The sequence below is a fragment of the Atractosteus spatula genome, chromosome 2 (genome assembly GCF_055471065.1).
Source record: "Atractosteus spatula isolate fAtrSpa1 chromosome 2, fAtrSpa1.hap1, whole genome shotgun sequence".
Lineage (NCBI taxonomy): Eukaryota > Metazoa > Chordata > Actinopteri > Semionotiformes > Lepisosteidae > Atractosteus > Atractosteus spatula.
The window spans coordinates 73202722-73217964 of NC_142707.1; the positions used below are offsets into that span (position 1 = coordinate 73202722).

General features: G+C 41.1%; 2 protein-coding genes across 2 annotated transcripts; both read left to right on the forward strand.

Moving 5' to 3' along the window:
* The first annotated feature begins 1869 nt into the window (after window positions 1-1869).
* LOC148840213 (trace amine-associated receptor 13c-like) lies at window positions 1870-2877 on the forward strand. The gene has a single exon (XM_088909146.1). It carries the CDS (start codon window positions 1882-1884, stop codon window positions 2875-2877), a length of 996 nt encoding a protein of 331 aa, XP_088765272.1. The 5' UTR covers window positions 1870-1881.
* Window positions 2878-14214: 11337 nt separating this feature from the next.
* Window positions 14215-15243, forward strand: LOC148840214 (trace amine-associated receptor 13c-like). The gene has a single exon (XM_088907428.1). It carries the CDS (start codon window positions 14215-14217, stop codon window positions 15241-15243), a length of 1029 nt encoding a protein of 342 aa, XP_088763554.1.

Sequence of the window (15243 nt, forward strand, 5' to 3'; positions counted from 1 at the left end):
TGCCTTTTGAGCTTCCCCATAGAGAAAAGGAGCAATGATGCTCACCCAGATAGCAGAGTCCCAGTTAAGGCATTCAGCTGTCCTCTCAAAAAAGATGAGGAGGAGCAGGGAGAAAAGATAAATAAAATCTTCTCTGCTATCTGACAACAAAGGTCTTGGGTCACTGTGACCTGGTTCGGTAGGTAGCAGGTTTGGACCGAGGCTGCCTCCTGGAAAATCACCAGCTGGACTTGTTGGGTGTCTTGAGTTTGACGACGGAGCCCATTAGCCTCTTGTTCAGCAGAGACGGCGAAAGTGAGTGCTCGTACTGCTTCCTTAAGCAGAATCAGCCCTGGCCATTTCTCCACACAGAGCCCTACGTTGGGCGCCACGATGTAACAGTGCATGGGTAATTGGCCCATGGTGTCACTGAATATTAAATTAACTCTCCTGATAAGGAGGTGGAAAGTCGGTGTAGAATCACTTAGATGGATTATATTCTATACAGTTAAATGGAGCTGTTAAGCTCGATAGCAAAGTAAATGAAGAATTCTGTCTTTAAGGGGTTCTGATTACTAAGCTCTTCAGCAGTGCTGCATAGGCGAGGTTCTGGTTCTGGGCAGTCACTGGTGAGCACAGGGCTGTTTTGTTGCCTTCCAGGCCCTCTAGTGGTACCAGCCGTAGCGAAGGGTGCGAGGGTATATCCGCGGTGTCACACCCCCCACAAAAGGAATGTGAGACCCCTGTTCGCTCTCTTCCTACCTGGAATCATTCAAGAGCCTCATCTCCCTCTGCTTCTCTTCTTCGCCCTGCTTTTCCCACCTCTCCGTGACTACTGTAGCATGCCCCCTGTAAATAAAAAGGGGGATGTAGCTTCCTCATGAAGCAAGAAGAACAGTTTAATCTAACGGCCCAACAGACCTAAAATAACAGTCTCCTCACCTTCCTACGTCAACTAACTACCCGAAAGTCATAATATCCACAAATATCCATCTGATGTCAAATGTCGAATGTGTTTTCTCATGTCTCTGCTTCGAGCTAGGAATCCTGGGTTTGCTCATGGGAACGTGAGGAAGTGTAGTTGTGCTCCTTCCACCTGTTGACCTTTGATTTGTTCATTTTGTAACACTTTATTGGTAAAATAGACCAGTAGTAAAGGTTTATCGCTAATTGGAAGAAAGGTGGATCCCTCACAAGCAACACTGCATGCCTACAAGCATCCAGGAGGTGGCAGAGGCAACTGTCCTACCAACAGTCCTGGCAGACTACTTTCACATTAACCCCAACAGCATGAGCTGTACATGCTCTTTTCTTAGGATTTTGCTTACTGTATCTGCCTTTAATTAATTGATTTAATTAACTTTCGTCCCCCCAGTTTAAAGACTTTTGTTCACTTTTATTTTATTTGAATTTGCTAAAACGTCTTTAAGTTCCCATTGTTTTTCTGTTTATTCCCTGTTCAGTCTAAGGATATGGGATGCTCTCTAGGCTCCTCACAAAAACCCAGATCAACAGATGTCATTATGAGCACTGAAGAGTCATCAACACCCAGGAGGGGCCAGGAACTATTGATATAAACATCACACCACATCAAAAGATTTGTAGACACTGAGTTGAAGGCAAGGTTGTTAACGTTATTCTAATTTGTGTCAATTTAATTTGTTCTCGTCGTATTCCCAAAAATTCTTAACCATGTTTAGATTTTGATGTTTTGAGTGCAGATATTTAACTTATTCATGGTTTATAATTCAATGTTTAAACATTATTCTGATTTATACCAGTTGAATCTGTAAGCATGCCCTATTCATGACTTACAAACTTATTTAAATTCTGATATTTTACATGTGGACCTTTAGTGAACACAATTGATTTACAGCTTCATGGAAAAACGAATTTGAAGCAATGCAGTATTGTTTTCAGACATACAACTCATCCTGTACTAAGGAAGTGCGATCTCCAGCTGTGTATGTGGTGATGTATATTTCTGCAGTGGCAGTGGTGATGCTGACAGTGTGTGGAAACGTGATTGTGATCATCTCTATCTCTCACTTCAAGCAGCTCCACACACCAACTAACTTCCTTGTGCTCTCTCTGGCTGTGGCAGACTTTCTAGTAGGACTAACTGTGATGCCTTTCTGTTTAATTCTTTTAATAGAAACATGTTGGTATTTTGGGGAAAAGTTCTGTATACTTTATAAAACAATTGGTTGTATTGTAGCTTCTGTTTCAGTTTATAATATTGCATGTATAGCTATTGACCGGTATCTTGCTGTGTGTGACCCTTTACTTTATTCTATAAAAATAACAGCTAATCTAACACGAATAGCTATATTGCATGTATGGTTTCTATCAGTCCTTTACAGCTTGGCACTCCTTTATTTTAATGGGAATATCAGCAGTGCAGAAAAACATACTTGTCTTGGAGAGTGTTTGTTTTTTATCAATGATATGTGGAGTATGGCTGATATAATTATATTTATGTTACCATGTTTTGTAATGTTATTACTTTATGGAAAAGTTTTTATAGTAGCTAGAAGTCATGCAAAAGTCATTAGTTCATTCAAGGAGCAATTGCCTTTTTCTCATGAACGAAAGGGTAGGATTTCTATGAAATCTGAACGAAAAGCTGCAAAGACATTAGGAATGGTAGTTTTTATCTTTCTGATGTGTTTAATGCCATATTATATATGTGGTTTTATTTATGCAGATATGAATTTATCTTTTTCTTCTATAGTTAATAATTTTCTGACATGGTTGGTATATTTTAACTCTAGTCTGAATCCTATTATTTATGCTCTCTTTTATCCCTGGTTTCAGAAGACTGTGAAATTGATTGTAACACTCAGAATTTTTAACACTGCATCATCTTTGATCAACTTGTTCCAAGAGAACTTGTAAACATATTGGTGCTGTTAATACTTAGTCATTATAAGCCTCAAGTGCAATAATCTATCCCTTTTAGAAGTACAGTTCATATGTATTTAAAAGCACTTTTTAAAAATCTGGGGAGAAAATACAAATTTATAGTTTCATCATGTTTGAAATACATCATGAGTCACAGACAAAATCAGCATCTTTTTTATGTCACTAATTAATTTCTCCTGCTTCCTTATGTTTCTGCATACAAAATGTTCTGAATAAACTACTTTAAAAATGCTTCTCAAAGTTGTTTAGTGGAACATTGCAGAGAAATGAGTGTTGGCTTGTCCATTTTATTATATGTTTCCAAGAACCCTGTTAATGCCATTCTGTCAGCTTTTTCTGGCATCATACCATGAGTGGTCCCAGCTTCTACAGTGCCAGCAACATTTAAAAGTCTGTGACTTCCAGGGTAAGGTCCCTTCACAAGCAAGCAGCGTCTGTAGCAAAACAGCTCAGGTGATGTTTTTGTTGCAGTCTTTGTCCCAGGCATTACCAGGCAACTGTGAGGACTTCCCATCTGCCAAAGCATCTTTCCACTGCCACCATCAAGCTATCAAAGACTTCCACAGCCTCCTTATTGTCATGGACACGGACTGAAATCCGTGTTAGATCTTGTAGTAGACCCTATGCGATACGGTAAGAGCTGGAGAAAACAGGAGGCGTGGTAAAAGGGAACACACAGTGGTTTAATAGTGCACAAAATAATAGTGACAATCCGTGAGACAGTGAACGGGGAAGACAGAACGGCATCCAAATCCAAACGGGTCCAAAGGCAGGTCAGGGCACAGTCCGAAAGTCCATCAACAAGGAATCCATCCTGGGACGTGACAAGGTTAAAATCCCCGGGAGAGGGGAACACACAGACAGGCAAAACATGGAGGTCCAAGGGGGATGGGGCGAGATCCTCCAGACCCCGGCCTCAGGAAGCGGGAGGTGTTGGGGATGAGGCCTATGCCCTCAGGAGATGGATATACTGTAGGGTTTCCTGGTGCTAGGCTGGCCTCGCGACATCTTTACCCTAATGATGAGCGCCGAGGACTGGAGAAGCTAGTCTTTAAATAATAAAGCTAAGGAGGTACACCTGGGAAGCTTAATCACAAGGACAATAATGGGAGCAGTGGAGCACCCTCTAGGGAGGGATGTCGGGCGTGACACTTATCAAGGACTATGAGAACATTGGCAGCAGCCCCATCCAGTGCATTTCCTAGACACTGGCCGGTTGCTTTGTGTCCAAGCTGCCCACACTGAGAGTTCCTCTTCTAGTCTTGGCAGTTCCCCAGTGGCCTCAACTTGAATGGGATATCAATTATGCCCACAGGTCTGGGGACTGAGAGCACTGTGCTATGCCCCATAGCTGCATTGGACTCCAGCCCAGCCATGTTAACTGAACCATGCCAAGAGCCCTTTGCCTGGAGCTTCCTAGAACTTAAGACAGCAGGGTTGCCCATAACAATATGCCCAACCAGCCTTCAGACAGCCTGGAGGCAACACCAGACACCACACCCCCAAGAGCATTCATGTTTAATGCATGATATGTAAATTCAAATATTTATTACATGATAACAGTACAGAATTCAGTAATGGGTCGATGCTTAGGGCCCTGGCATGAATAAAGCTGACTACTTGTACAGCTATTGACAGGACATATTTTAGAGTTTCTGGAAGCAATGTAGAAGCCAGAGCACCCCAATGTAGGAAACAGTGAGTCTCGATGACTTTCTTCTCTCTTCAGCAGGGAGGAAATCTAGTGTTCTTTCCCATTATAGAAGGTGCTCCATTGGTGTATCTTATGCTGAGACATTCCTTACAATTAAACCTTGACTTTTTACTTTTTAAAGAATATCTGAAGCCTCCATGGTTGTTTGAAACGGCTCACAAAAAATGATAAATTCTTCTTTATGGTACCAGTTTCCATATACCAAATAAAAAATGAACAGCTGACTACTATGTGACACATTGGTATTCTCTTGTATAACCTGTTTCAGAATATTTAAAGACATTGACAATTTGAGAATGAATGATAAAATTACTTCCTCAATCTTCTTTCACTTTTCTGTAGCACATTCCAGCTCAACCATTTCCATGGCACAAGGCATGACAAATGACCTTGTAAGATGTTTCTAGTTTTTGCACTGAAGCAAATCTAAGTTTCGGCAAAATTTCTGGTGCCTCCCTGGAGCCTTTTTCTGTAAGAATACCTCAAGACTGTCTGATTCATTCCCAGGTGGTTTAATGTTGGCATTGCAAAAAATGTTCCCTCATAAGAAGCATTGAGGCCTCTGTATGTCATGATGATCAGTGATGAATGTGAGACCAAGATTCGTTGAAATTCTTCATCGACATTACCAACATTTTTAAACTTAGGGTGCAATGGTTTAAATGATCATTTCAAGTTTTATTAAAAATAATAATGGCAACATTTATTAAATAAATTCTATGCCATTAAGTTAAACAATAACTAATTGCAAATTATAAAAATATAAAGAGAAATATTTGTATAATGGTTAGGCATTCTCTGTTAATATTATATGTGACTCCCACACCCTTAGGTTCCCTTCCTGAACCCCTGGTTAAGAACCCTGTCTTAGTGAAGTAGCCAGCAAAACCCAATAGAGACAGCCTAGAAAATGCTCTCTTATGGACTCTGATGCACACTTGGAACACTCAGCATCACAAAATACAGTAACTAGCTACCTGGATGTTTGCAAAAAACTACCCATTCAAGTTTTTAAGCTGATATCCTGAATGTAGCCAGCGTATCAGCTTCAATGAAATGGCTGTTTGATATTTTTTATGGTTCCAGATGTTTTAACATATGTTAAAGGTGCTTCTTGTTCTCATCATTAAGTGTTATTGTGTTTAACTGTTGATTCTGAGTCCATTGGGATGACTTTGTCCACCCCTAGCTAGGCATATCAGTCTAAGCTTGTGTATTTGGTTTTAATACTAAACATTTTATTACCAAAACAATTTTTTAATCATTCAAAATATTGCACATAAAACTGACTTCCAATATCCTCTAAACAAAAAAATTAAGTTTGTTTTCACTGCAGTGAAACAATTTTTTAATAAACAAACAAATTAATAGTGTAATACTGACAATAGCACTTGAGACAGAAACTGCACAATGGTTGAATAATATATATTTTTACCAGCAAAATCACAACGTAACATCACAAAACACAAGGCAATCTGAGCTTTTCAGAACTGTGTTTCATAACTAGATACATCAGCATAAAGCAAATGAACCTTTTGTCATAGTTATAGTCATCTCGCGTTTCAGTTTAGAGAAGCACCAAAGTACAGTATGTCTGTGATTTATTGGTTCTCCAGCCAGATACAAGCAGAAAAGCTAAATTTTGCTAAAATACATAAAGAACATTTTACCTTACCATGAGAAAATTCACAAGTTTATAAAAACAAAACATTCTGCAACAAAGATGGCTGGTGAAGCTCCCATATACTGTACGTTCAAATATGTATCCTTTCTTTAGAATGTGTGCATAGTTTTTTATTTTGTTTTACTAAACCTATTTAACCCTATAAATACTAGAAAAGTTGAAAAAAAAGTGTAAAACACTTCTTTAAACTGTAAACATTATCAGAAGCCTCTCTAGGGCTGGCAGTATTTAAATACTATTACATTTAATTTTTTGGAAGGGTGAGAAAACCAGTTCATGTCCTGTCTTCATAAAAATAATCATGCAGGTTTTTTATACTTGTTCGATCACTTTTTACCCAAGGTAGTAGGTTTTTGTTCTGGATATTTCTGTCTAAAATGTGAGAAAAAACATACAAATCTGAAGGTTCAGACAGGGGTTCTCTTTAATTCAAGACCCAAACCAGGTCTATACTGCGTGTAGTTTCAAAGATAATTCAAGACATTAAAAGGTACATCTGGTCTAGGAGAACATTGTTCCATTTTGGGAGAGGAGATGGATAAGGATTATGTATCGATTCCCTTTATAGTTTTTGTTCAAAACAGAAAGAAAACTTTTTTTTGTTTCTTTACCTTGTCAATGCAGGAAATTAATTAAAATGTTGGAATTTATGAATGAATGAAAATTGAGGTGGCGACTTTCAATGGAATAAGCAACTTGCAACCAAATTAACTAGATGAGTCTAGTATCATCCTGTGGTTTGTTAAATAATATTCCGCAGGTATACTATACCACCGTCACAGCTTCTGTGTGGCGAAGGTGACTTGGAGTCACGTTAATTAATGATTACCATCATAGACACAACAACCAGAACATTTTGGCACCCTTGGCAACCATATACTCTTATTAACAGACTTGTCCATTAATAATGTAATGTGAAATTAATCACGTGGCATTTGTTACAAAAATCAATCTATTTTCAGTTCTGTCATTAGAAAAGACTGTTGTCAGCTGTGTCAATTTTAAATGTGTTTGGGGCTTACATTAAGGAGTATCAATGGACAATCTTTGAGGTGAAGAGACTGGTTAAGAGCGATTGACAAGGGTTGAGGTTAAAAGAGATGGTGTTACTCCCCAGAGCAGCAAAATGGGACCACAGAAAAAACCTATGTAAGCTATGTAAGCCGTACAGATCCAGCCATTCAGAATGCATGCTGGACAATGCAGCAGTTCGTGCCACGCAAACCCCTAGCACTCTGCACTGCACCACACTGCCCCTTTTAAAAAATTATTCTGTTGAAGGACTGGACTACTTTTGTAAAACCACCAGGTGGCGCAGTGAATGCAGTGAATGCTTAACATGATGTGTGGAACCATTTGGGCTGTAGTCAGAAAACACCTGGTTTGAAACCCGGTCGATGCTGAGCCCCTTGGGGCAATCTTTCCAATTATAGTTGTATAGTGTTTAGACTTTTACTAATTAAAAACAAGTGCTTGTTGTGAATATGATGTGCTTCTTTCAGGTTTACATCCTCATTAAAATAATGTGGGAAATAAACAGGACTGTGCTCCTATTTGGATGCACAGGCAACACCTTATTAGGACCTCCATCCGCCAACAAGAGCAACAGAGACCATAAAAATTCTTGAACTAAGGGTTGAATACACGAGGGCAGCAATGGGAACAGGCACGCAAGGTTAGGGTGGATACAGGTCTTGGAGAAACAGAGCAAAACAACAACAACACAACTATTTAAATCCATGCTTACTGTCTCTCTACACAACTGTTCACATGACCAGGGTCAGCTAGCAGCGATTCCCAGCCTGCACTGTGGCGCATTCTTTTAGTGCTAAGCTGTCCCCCGAGGGCGCCACAGTAATCTATATTTTGTCTTAATGCAAATATCAGCAACAAGAAATCAGGAAGTAATTCTATTTTAAATGTTGATTATTACATTTCACACATACTGTACTGTAGTGGCTTTAAAACCATATCATACTGTATTTACTGTGTATACGTATATATATGGCCACCAACTATATGTATATCACCCTGCAACTCACAACTGGCAGCCCACTGAAGCTCTGCAGGTGTGAGCCTGGTCAGTACCTTGAGGGGAGACCTCCTGGGAAAAACCAATGTTGCTGCTGGTATTGGTGTTAGTGGGGCCAGTAGAGAGGCACTCACCATGCGGTCTGTGTGAATCCTAATGCCCCAGTATAGTGACAGGGACACTACACTGTAAAAAGGTGCTGTCCTTCAGATGAGAAATGTAAAACAGCGATCATTAAAAATCCCTGGTTGTTTCTCAAAAAGAGTAGGGGTGTTACTCCAGTGTCCTGGCCAAGTTTCCCATTGGCTTTTACCACTTATGGTCTCCTAATAATCCCCGTTTATGAACTGGCTTCCTCACTCTGCTCTCCTCCCCACTGAGAGCTGGTGTGTGGGGAGTGTTCTGGTGCACTCTGGCTGCTGTTGCATCATCCAGGTGGGGCTGCACACTAGTGGTGGTGGAGTGGAGTCCCCATTACCTGTAAAGCAGTTTGAGTTGAGTGTTCAGAAAAGTGCTTTATAAGTGTATGGATTTTTTTTATTAATCAATAAGAAATCCTTGATGGCTGTTCATTGTTGATTAGAATATACAGATGCAGCCATTCAAAACAAGCAGGTTATACCGCGGTGCACGTGTCGCGGTATAACACGGGTAATCGCATAATACCGTATAATACTGCATAATACCGCAAGTAAGATAATAGTATCCGGAATTACCGCCAGGTGGAGCTAATAAAGCTCAACCTCTCTTGTACAGCGTTTGAGCTGTCTCCATCAAAGTCTTTACCGAAGATATTACTAATAGTATTAATAATGAATAACCTTGGATAAGCTGTAAACTCAAAGTATTACCCTGGTCCACATTCTTTGTAACCGTCTTTGTAAACGAAAACACTTTATTTTTTCATTGACAAAAAGTAACACCACAGCATTTCATTGATCTGATCACACATTCATTTCCAATCATACAAAGTATGCCTTTCACATGCTCATAAAAGATATTAATTTAGCAACATAAACATATTACTGTATGTAAACTGTACTGTATATTGCTGGTCTTGATATTTTAAAGAAAAAAATACACACCAGTATTTTATTTCTCCCTAAACATTTTAAGCATCAAAGTCTTACATGTGGTCATTTTGGAAACGTTTTTACGTGCTCCTTCTGACCATATTACAGTATATAGTACTTTGTGAGAAAAGTGATAGTTTTAAGCTTTTCTGCGAATACGCTCGATACCGGAGTAAACAAGCATACTTTTAGAATTTGATTAATAGGGAATATAATATGGAATCGCGTATCTAAAGAAATTAATAACAATATAATTACAGTACAGTATATTCATGTAATGTGCACAAATAGTTGTTTTACCGCTTGTCATGTGATGGTTTAAGTGCCTGACTTATAAGCGAGAGGTCGGCTGTTCAAATCCAGCTCTCGCCACGAGTTTTCTTTTAACAAACATTTCCTTGAAAAACTAAAATAGCAATATTATGGACACTCTATTGACTTTTTTATATTTCTAAATATCACAACATGTTCGAATCTAAGTCATTTATTAACAACAATGGATAGTTTCAAACTGTTACCGATATCATTATCATCGATATGTGAAAAAAGTTAATCCTGTTTTTTTATGGTCTGTAGCTCAAATCCTGCTTAACTAAAAATTAGTTAAGTGTGCTGGCGGCTGTGTGGTGTGACGCAGTGGTGGCCAGGCACGGTGAGGTGCACTTGCAGCTATGTGACGCAGTGGTGGCCTGGCACGGTGAGGTGCGCTGGCAGCTGTGTGGTGTGACGCAGCGGTGGCCGGGCACGGTGAGGTGCGCTGGCACCTGTGTGACGCAGTGGTGGCCTGGCACGGTGCAGTATGCTGGCAGCTGTGTGGTGTGACGCAGTGGTGGCCTGGCATGGTGCAGTGTGCTGGCAGCTGTGTGGTGTGACGCAGTGGTGGCCTGGCATGGTGAGGTGCGCTGGCAGCTGTGTGGTGTGACGCAGTGGTGGCCTGGCATGGTGCAGTGTGCTGGCAGCTGTGTGGTGTGACGCAGTGATGGCCTGGCATGGTGAGGTGCGCTGGCAGCTGTGTGGTGTGACACAGTGGTGGCCGGGCACGGTGAGGTGCGCTGGCAGCTGTGTGGTGTGACGCAGTGGTGGCCAGGCATGGTGAGGTGCGCTGGCAGCTGTGTGGTGTGACGCAGTGGTGGCCGGGCACGGTGAGGTGCGCTGGCAGCTGTGTGGTGTGACGCAGTGGTGGCCGGGCATGGTGAGGTGCGGGTGGGTTTGTGGGGTGTGTGCGGATGGGGCTGTGGGGGTGTGTGTGGATGGGACCTTTCGCCCAAGTCAGGAGATATTAGAAGCTTGCCACACCCGGACTGTTACAGTAACACATTAGCAAGTTAAAGCAATTACGTTGAAAAGCCAGGCGTAATAATTGTTTTCTTCCTTGATGTTCTGATTTGCAAGGCAGTTTGGCCGCGGTGAATGTGGATTCTGTCTGGCATTGCCATATTGTGAAAAATAAAAGTATTTTATGAAACACACGTTTGCGATTTTAATCAAGATGGGGGTAAGGGAGTCTTCTCTATGACACTCTCCCTAAAAAAATAAAATTAACGTGAAACAAAACAAAAACTAAAAATAAGATACAATCTACAGACATTCACAACATAGACATATCATAAAACATTTACATGTTGTGAATGTCTGTAGATTGTATCTTATGTTTAGTTTTTGCTAGACCACAGCCAGGACCCGCCAGGCCCCACAGCCCCATCCACACACACCCCCACTCCCCCACAAACCCACCTGCACACATTCCTACTCCAGCACCTCACCGTGCCCGGCCACCACTGCATCACACAGCTGCCATCGCACCTCACCGTGCCCGGCCACCACTGCGTCACACAGCTGCCAGCACACCTCACTGTGCCCGGCCACCACTGCGTCACACAGCTGCCAGCGCACCTCACCGTGCCAGGCCACCACTGCATCACACAGCTGCCAGCGCACACCGTGCCAGGCCACCACTGCGTCACAACACACAGCTGCCAGCACACCGCACCGTACCAGGCCACCACTGCGTCACACCACACAGCTGCCAGCACACCGCACCGTGCCAGGCCACCACTGCGTCACACAGGTGCCAGCGCACCTCACCGTGCCCGGCCACCACTGCGTCACACATCTGCTAGCGCACTGCACTGTGCCAGGCCACCACTGCGTCACACCACACAGCTGCCAGCGCACCTCACCGTACCAGGCCACCACTCCGTCACACCACACAGCTGCCAGCGCACCTCACCGTACCAGGCCACCACTCCGTCACACCACACAGCTGCCAGCACACCTCACCGTGCCCGGCCACCACTCCGTCACACCACACAGCTGCCAGCACAGCACACTGTGCCCGGCCACCACTGCATCACACAGCTGCCAGCACACCGCACCGTGCCCGGCCACCACTGCGTCACAACACACAGCTGCCAGCGCACCTCACCGTGCCCGGCCACCACTGCGTCACACCACACAGACGGTGTAACATGAAAGACGGTGATGTCACCATGCAGGCGAGCAGACACACCCTCTAATGTCAGGCGTATGCGTTAAATATATTTAGATCTTTGAATTAATATCGTTATTGATTTCTTTAGCCTCACAGCATTGTCCAATAATACCATTCTTGTGTCTAATTTTTAGTTAAGCAGGATTTGAGCTACAGACGTTAAAAAAACAGGATTACCTATCATATTGATGATAATGATATCGGTAACAGTTTGAAACTATCCGTTGTTGTTAATAAATGACTTAGATTCGAACATGTTGTGATATTTAGAAATATAAAAAAGTCAATAGAGTGTCCATAATATTGCTATTTTAGTTTTTCAAGGAAATGTTTGTTAAAAGAAAACTCGTGATGAGAGCTGGATTTAAACAGCCGACCTCTCACTTATAAGTCAGACACTTAAACCATCACGCTACTGATACGGTCACATGACAAGCGCTGAATCAACTCTTTGTGCACAGAATATAGTGTAATTATATCATTATTAATTTCTTTAGATACACGATTCCATATTATATTCCCTATTAATCAAATTCTAAAAGTATGTTTGTTTACTCCGGTATCGAGCATATTCACAGAAAAGCGTAAAACTATCACTTTTCTCACAAAGTACTGTATACTGTATAAACGTACAGTAACATGGTCAGAAGGAGCAAGGAGCATGTAAAAACATTTCCAAAATAACCACATGTAAGACTTTGATGCTTAAAATATTTAGGAAGAAATGGAATACTGGTGTGTATTTTTTCTTTAAACTACCAAGACCAGCACATACCAAACACATACCGCGGTATGACGCGTTATGACGTAGTGATTTGCCCACGGTACGGGTTTGTACAGCGCACTTTGAATGGCTGCAACTGTATTGACTTGTTTCCAGGAATTTGTTGTTCAACATCTGTGGGGTCCAGAAGAATAATTTTTACTTCTCTGTCATTGTTTTTTTGTTTTTTTACTCCTTGGGAACAACAGTTTTTCATATGGAGCAGGTATGCAGTCATAATTCATCATTTTGAATTACCATTACAGGATATTATGTAAATTCAAGATTTCTGCTCATGGAAATAATGTAGGGATGACTGATGAGCACTCAGGAGGTTCACTGAATGGTAGATAGTAATGGTAGGGGAATCAAGTATCAGATTTGCTTACACTTATATAGCGCTTTTCTGGACACTACACTCAAAGCACTTTACAGGTAATGGGGATCCCCTCCACCACCACCAATGTGCAGCATCCACCTGGATGATGTGATGGCAGCCAGAATGCTCCAGTATTAATAAACAAGTGCAAAAAGAGAACAGGCCTAAAGAAACTATGAGGTAGCAAAAGCACAGTAGCTCAGCTAATGACAGAGCCCTGAGTGAAGGGGGAAGTATTTAAGTGAAATGGAACTAATAAAGAAATAATAAATAGCAGATTAATTAGCCGCATGGTGTGAAAGTCTGCCTGAGCATGTTCTAACAGCACAGGGAGGTGCGGTGTCCATGTGTGCATGCGGGACCGATCACTGGCGCCAGCACTGTCATGACATCAGAGATCTAAGCCGTATTGTGTGCTTGACAGGGAGTCTTGTACGGTGCCAAGGTTGCAGACCAACCGGAGCAAGCACACTAACTTTACAGTTATACAGCTGTCATGGGCTCAGGGTTGCTACAACCCTCATCAGGAGACACAGCTCATAATAAAAGTTCTGTGGAAAGGCAATATCCCAATCTCTAATTATTTACAGTACTCACGAGAGTTTAAAATTAAACCAGTTAGAATTTCATTGTAGTAGCGCACTGTCACAATATTTTATCCCTAAAAAGCTTTACCTGGTGGCTACTTTTTAAGTATCCAGACTTTATAGTGCAAGTGGACTTTACACTTTTATGTGGATACATTTAATAACTTTCAATATTCCTTATTTCCTTGGTAGTCCAGCCACAGAGCTGAAGATTAACAGTAATGTTGGGACACTTCAATTCATTTTAAACATTGAACGCTTACTAGTGATGTTGACACAAGCATACATACTGCTAAATATAATACCAAGGGTAACGAGACAGACTAGTTCTATTGAGAAGGTCTCAAAGGAATTCATCTGTTCTGAGCTTTTCACACCATTAATGCGCAGCAGCAGGAGGAGCTACCAGAAACTCAATATAAAGTAAAGGTGCAGCAAAGATAACAGCAGCGAATTTGAATCTCATTCTATAAATAGGATTAATAGCCCTTTTCAATAAAGTAGACAGAGTGGATCTGAATTTCTTTCTGGAAATTTAACAGCAGTTTTTTGAGCTGCAGTTTTTTTAATTCTTTTTTTCTCAGATAATGGAATTAAATGAAATTGGAGGACAAAAAATACAGGACTACTGTTTTTCATCTGACAATACATCTTGCACAAAAGAAACTCGATCCACAGTTGTTTATGTAATCCTGTATGTTTTCTTTATATCAGTGGTGATGCTGACAGTGTGTGGAAACCTGATGGTGATCATTTCTATCTCTCACTTCAAGCAGCTCCACACACCAACCAACCTCCTCCTGCTCTCTCTGGCTGTGGCAGACTTTCTAATTGGGCTGATTGTGATGCCTTTGCAAATGATCAGATATATAGAAACCTGTTGGTATTTTGGGATCACATTCTGTGTTTTTTTCTATGCAGTTGTAACTTTACTTTCTGTTGTTTCTCTTAGTAATATTGTGTTAATAAGCATTGATCGATATCTTGCTGTGTGTGACCCATTACAGTATTCCAATAAAATAACACTTAATATCATGTGCATGTGTATAATATTAAGTTGGTCATTCTCTGTATGTTATGTGGCTATCATGTTTAGTATAAATTTTAAAAGGTCTGAAAACCGAAATACCTGTCGTGGAGATTGTTTTTTTGAAATGAGTGGAGCCTGGGTGATAGTTGACACGCTGATTTGCTTTATTTTGCCTTACCCTGTTATGATAGTTCTGTATATGAAAATATTTATTGTTGCCAAAAGGCACGCACAAATCATCAGATCTGTCCCTGGGCAACAGAACTGTAGAGATGGAAGCAATAGTAAAATTTCTAAAAGATCTGAAAGAAAAGCAGCCAAAACTTTAGGCATTATAATTAGTGTGCACCTTCTGTGTTGGATACCATATTATCTTTCCAGTCTGGTTGTAGGAAACGTTAATTTTTCTTCGTATTCTATAGTAATGGATTCTCTGCTTTTTCTAGTTTATTTTAACTCTACAATGAATCCAATTATGTATGCCTTCTTTTACCCCTGGTTTCAGAAGTCAACAAAAGAAATATTAACATTTAGGATATGTGATCCAGCGTCCACACTTATTACTTTGTTTCCAGAAAACCTTTAA

Excerpts from the sequence above, each read along its gene's own strand:
- LOC148840213 (XM_088909146.1), top strand. The coding sequence starts at position 1,882 with ATGCAGTATTGTTTTCAGACATACAACTCATCCTGTACTAAGGAAGTG.
- LOC148840214 (XM_088907428.1), top strand. The coding sequence starts at position 14,215 with ATGGAATTAAATGAAATTGGAGGACAAAAAATACAGGACTACTGTTTT.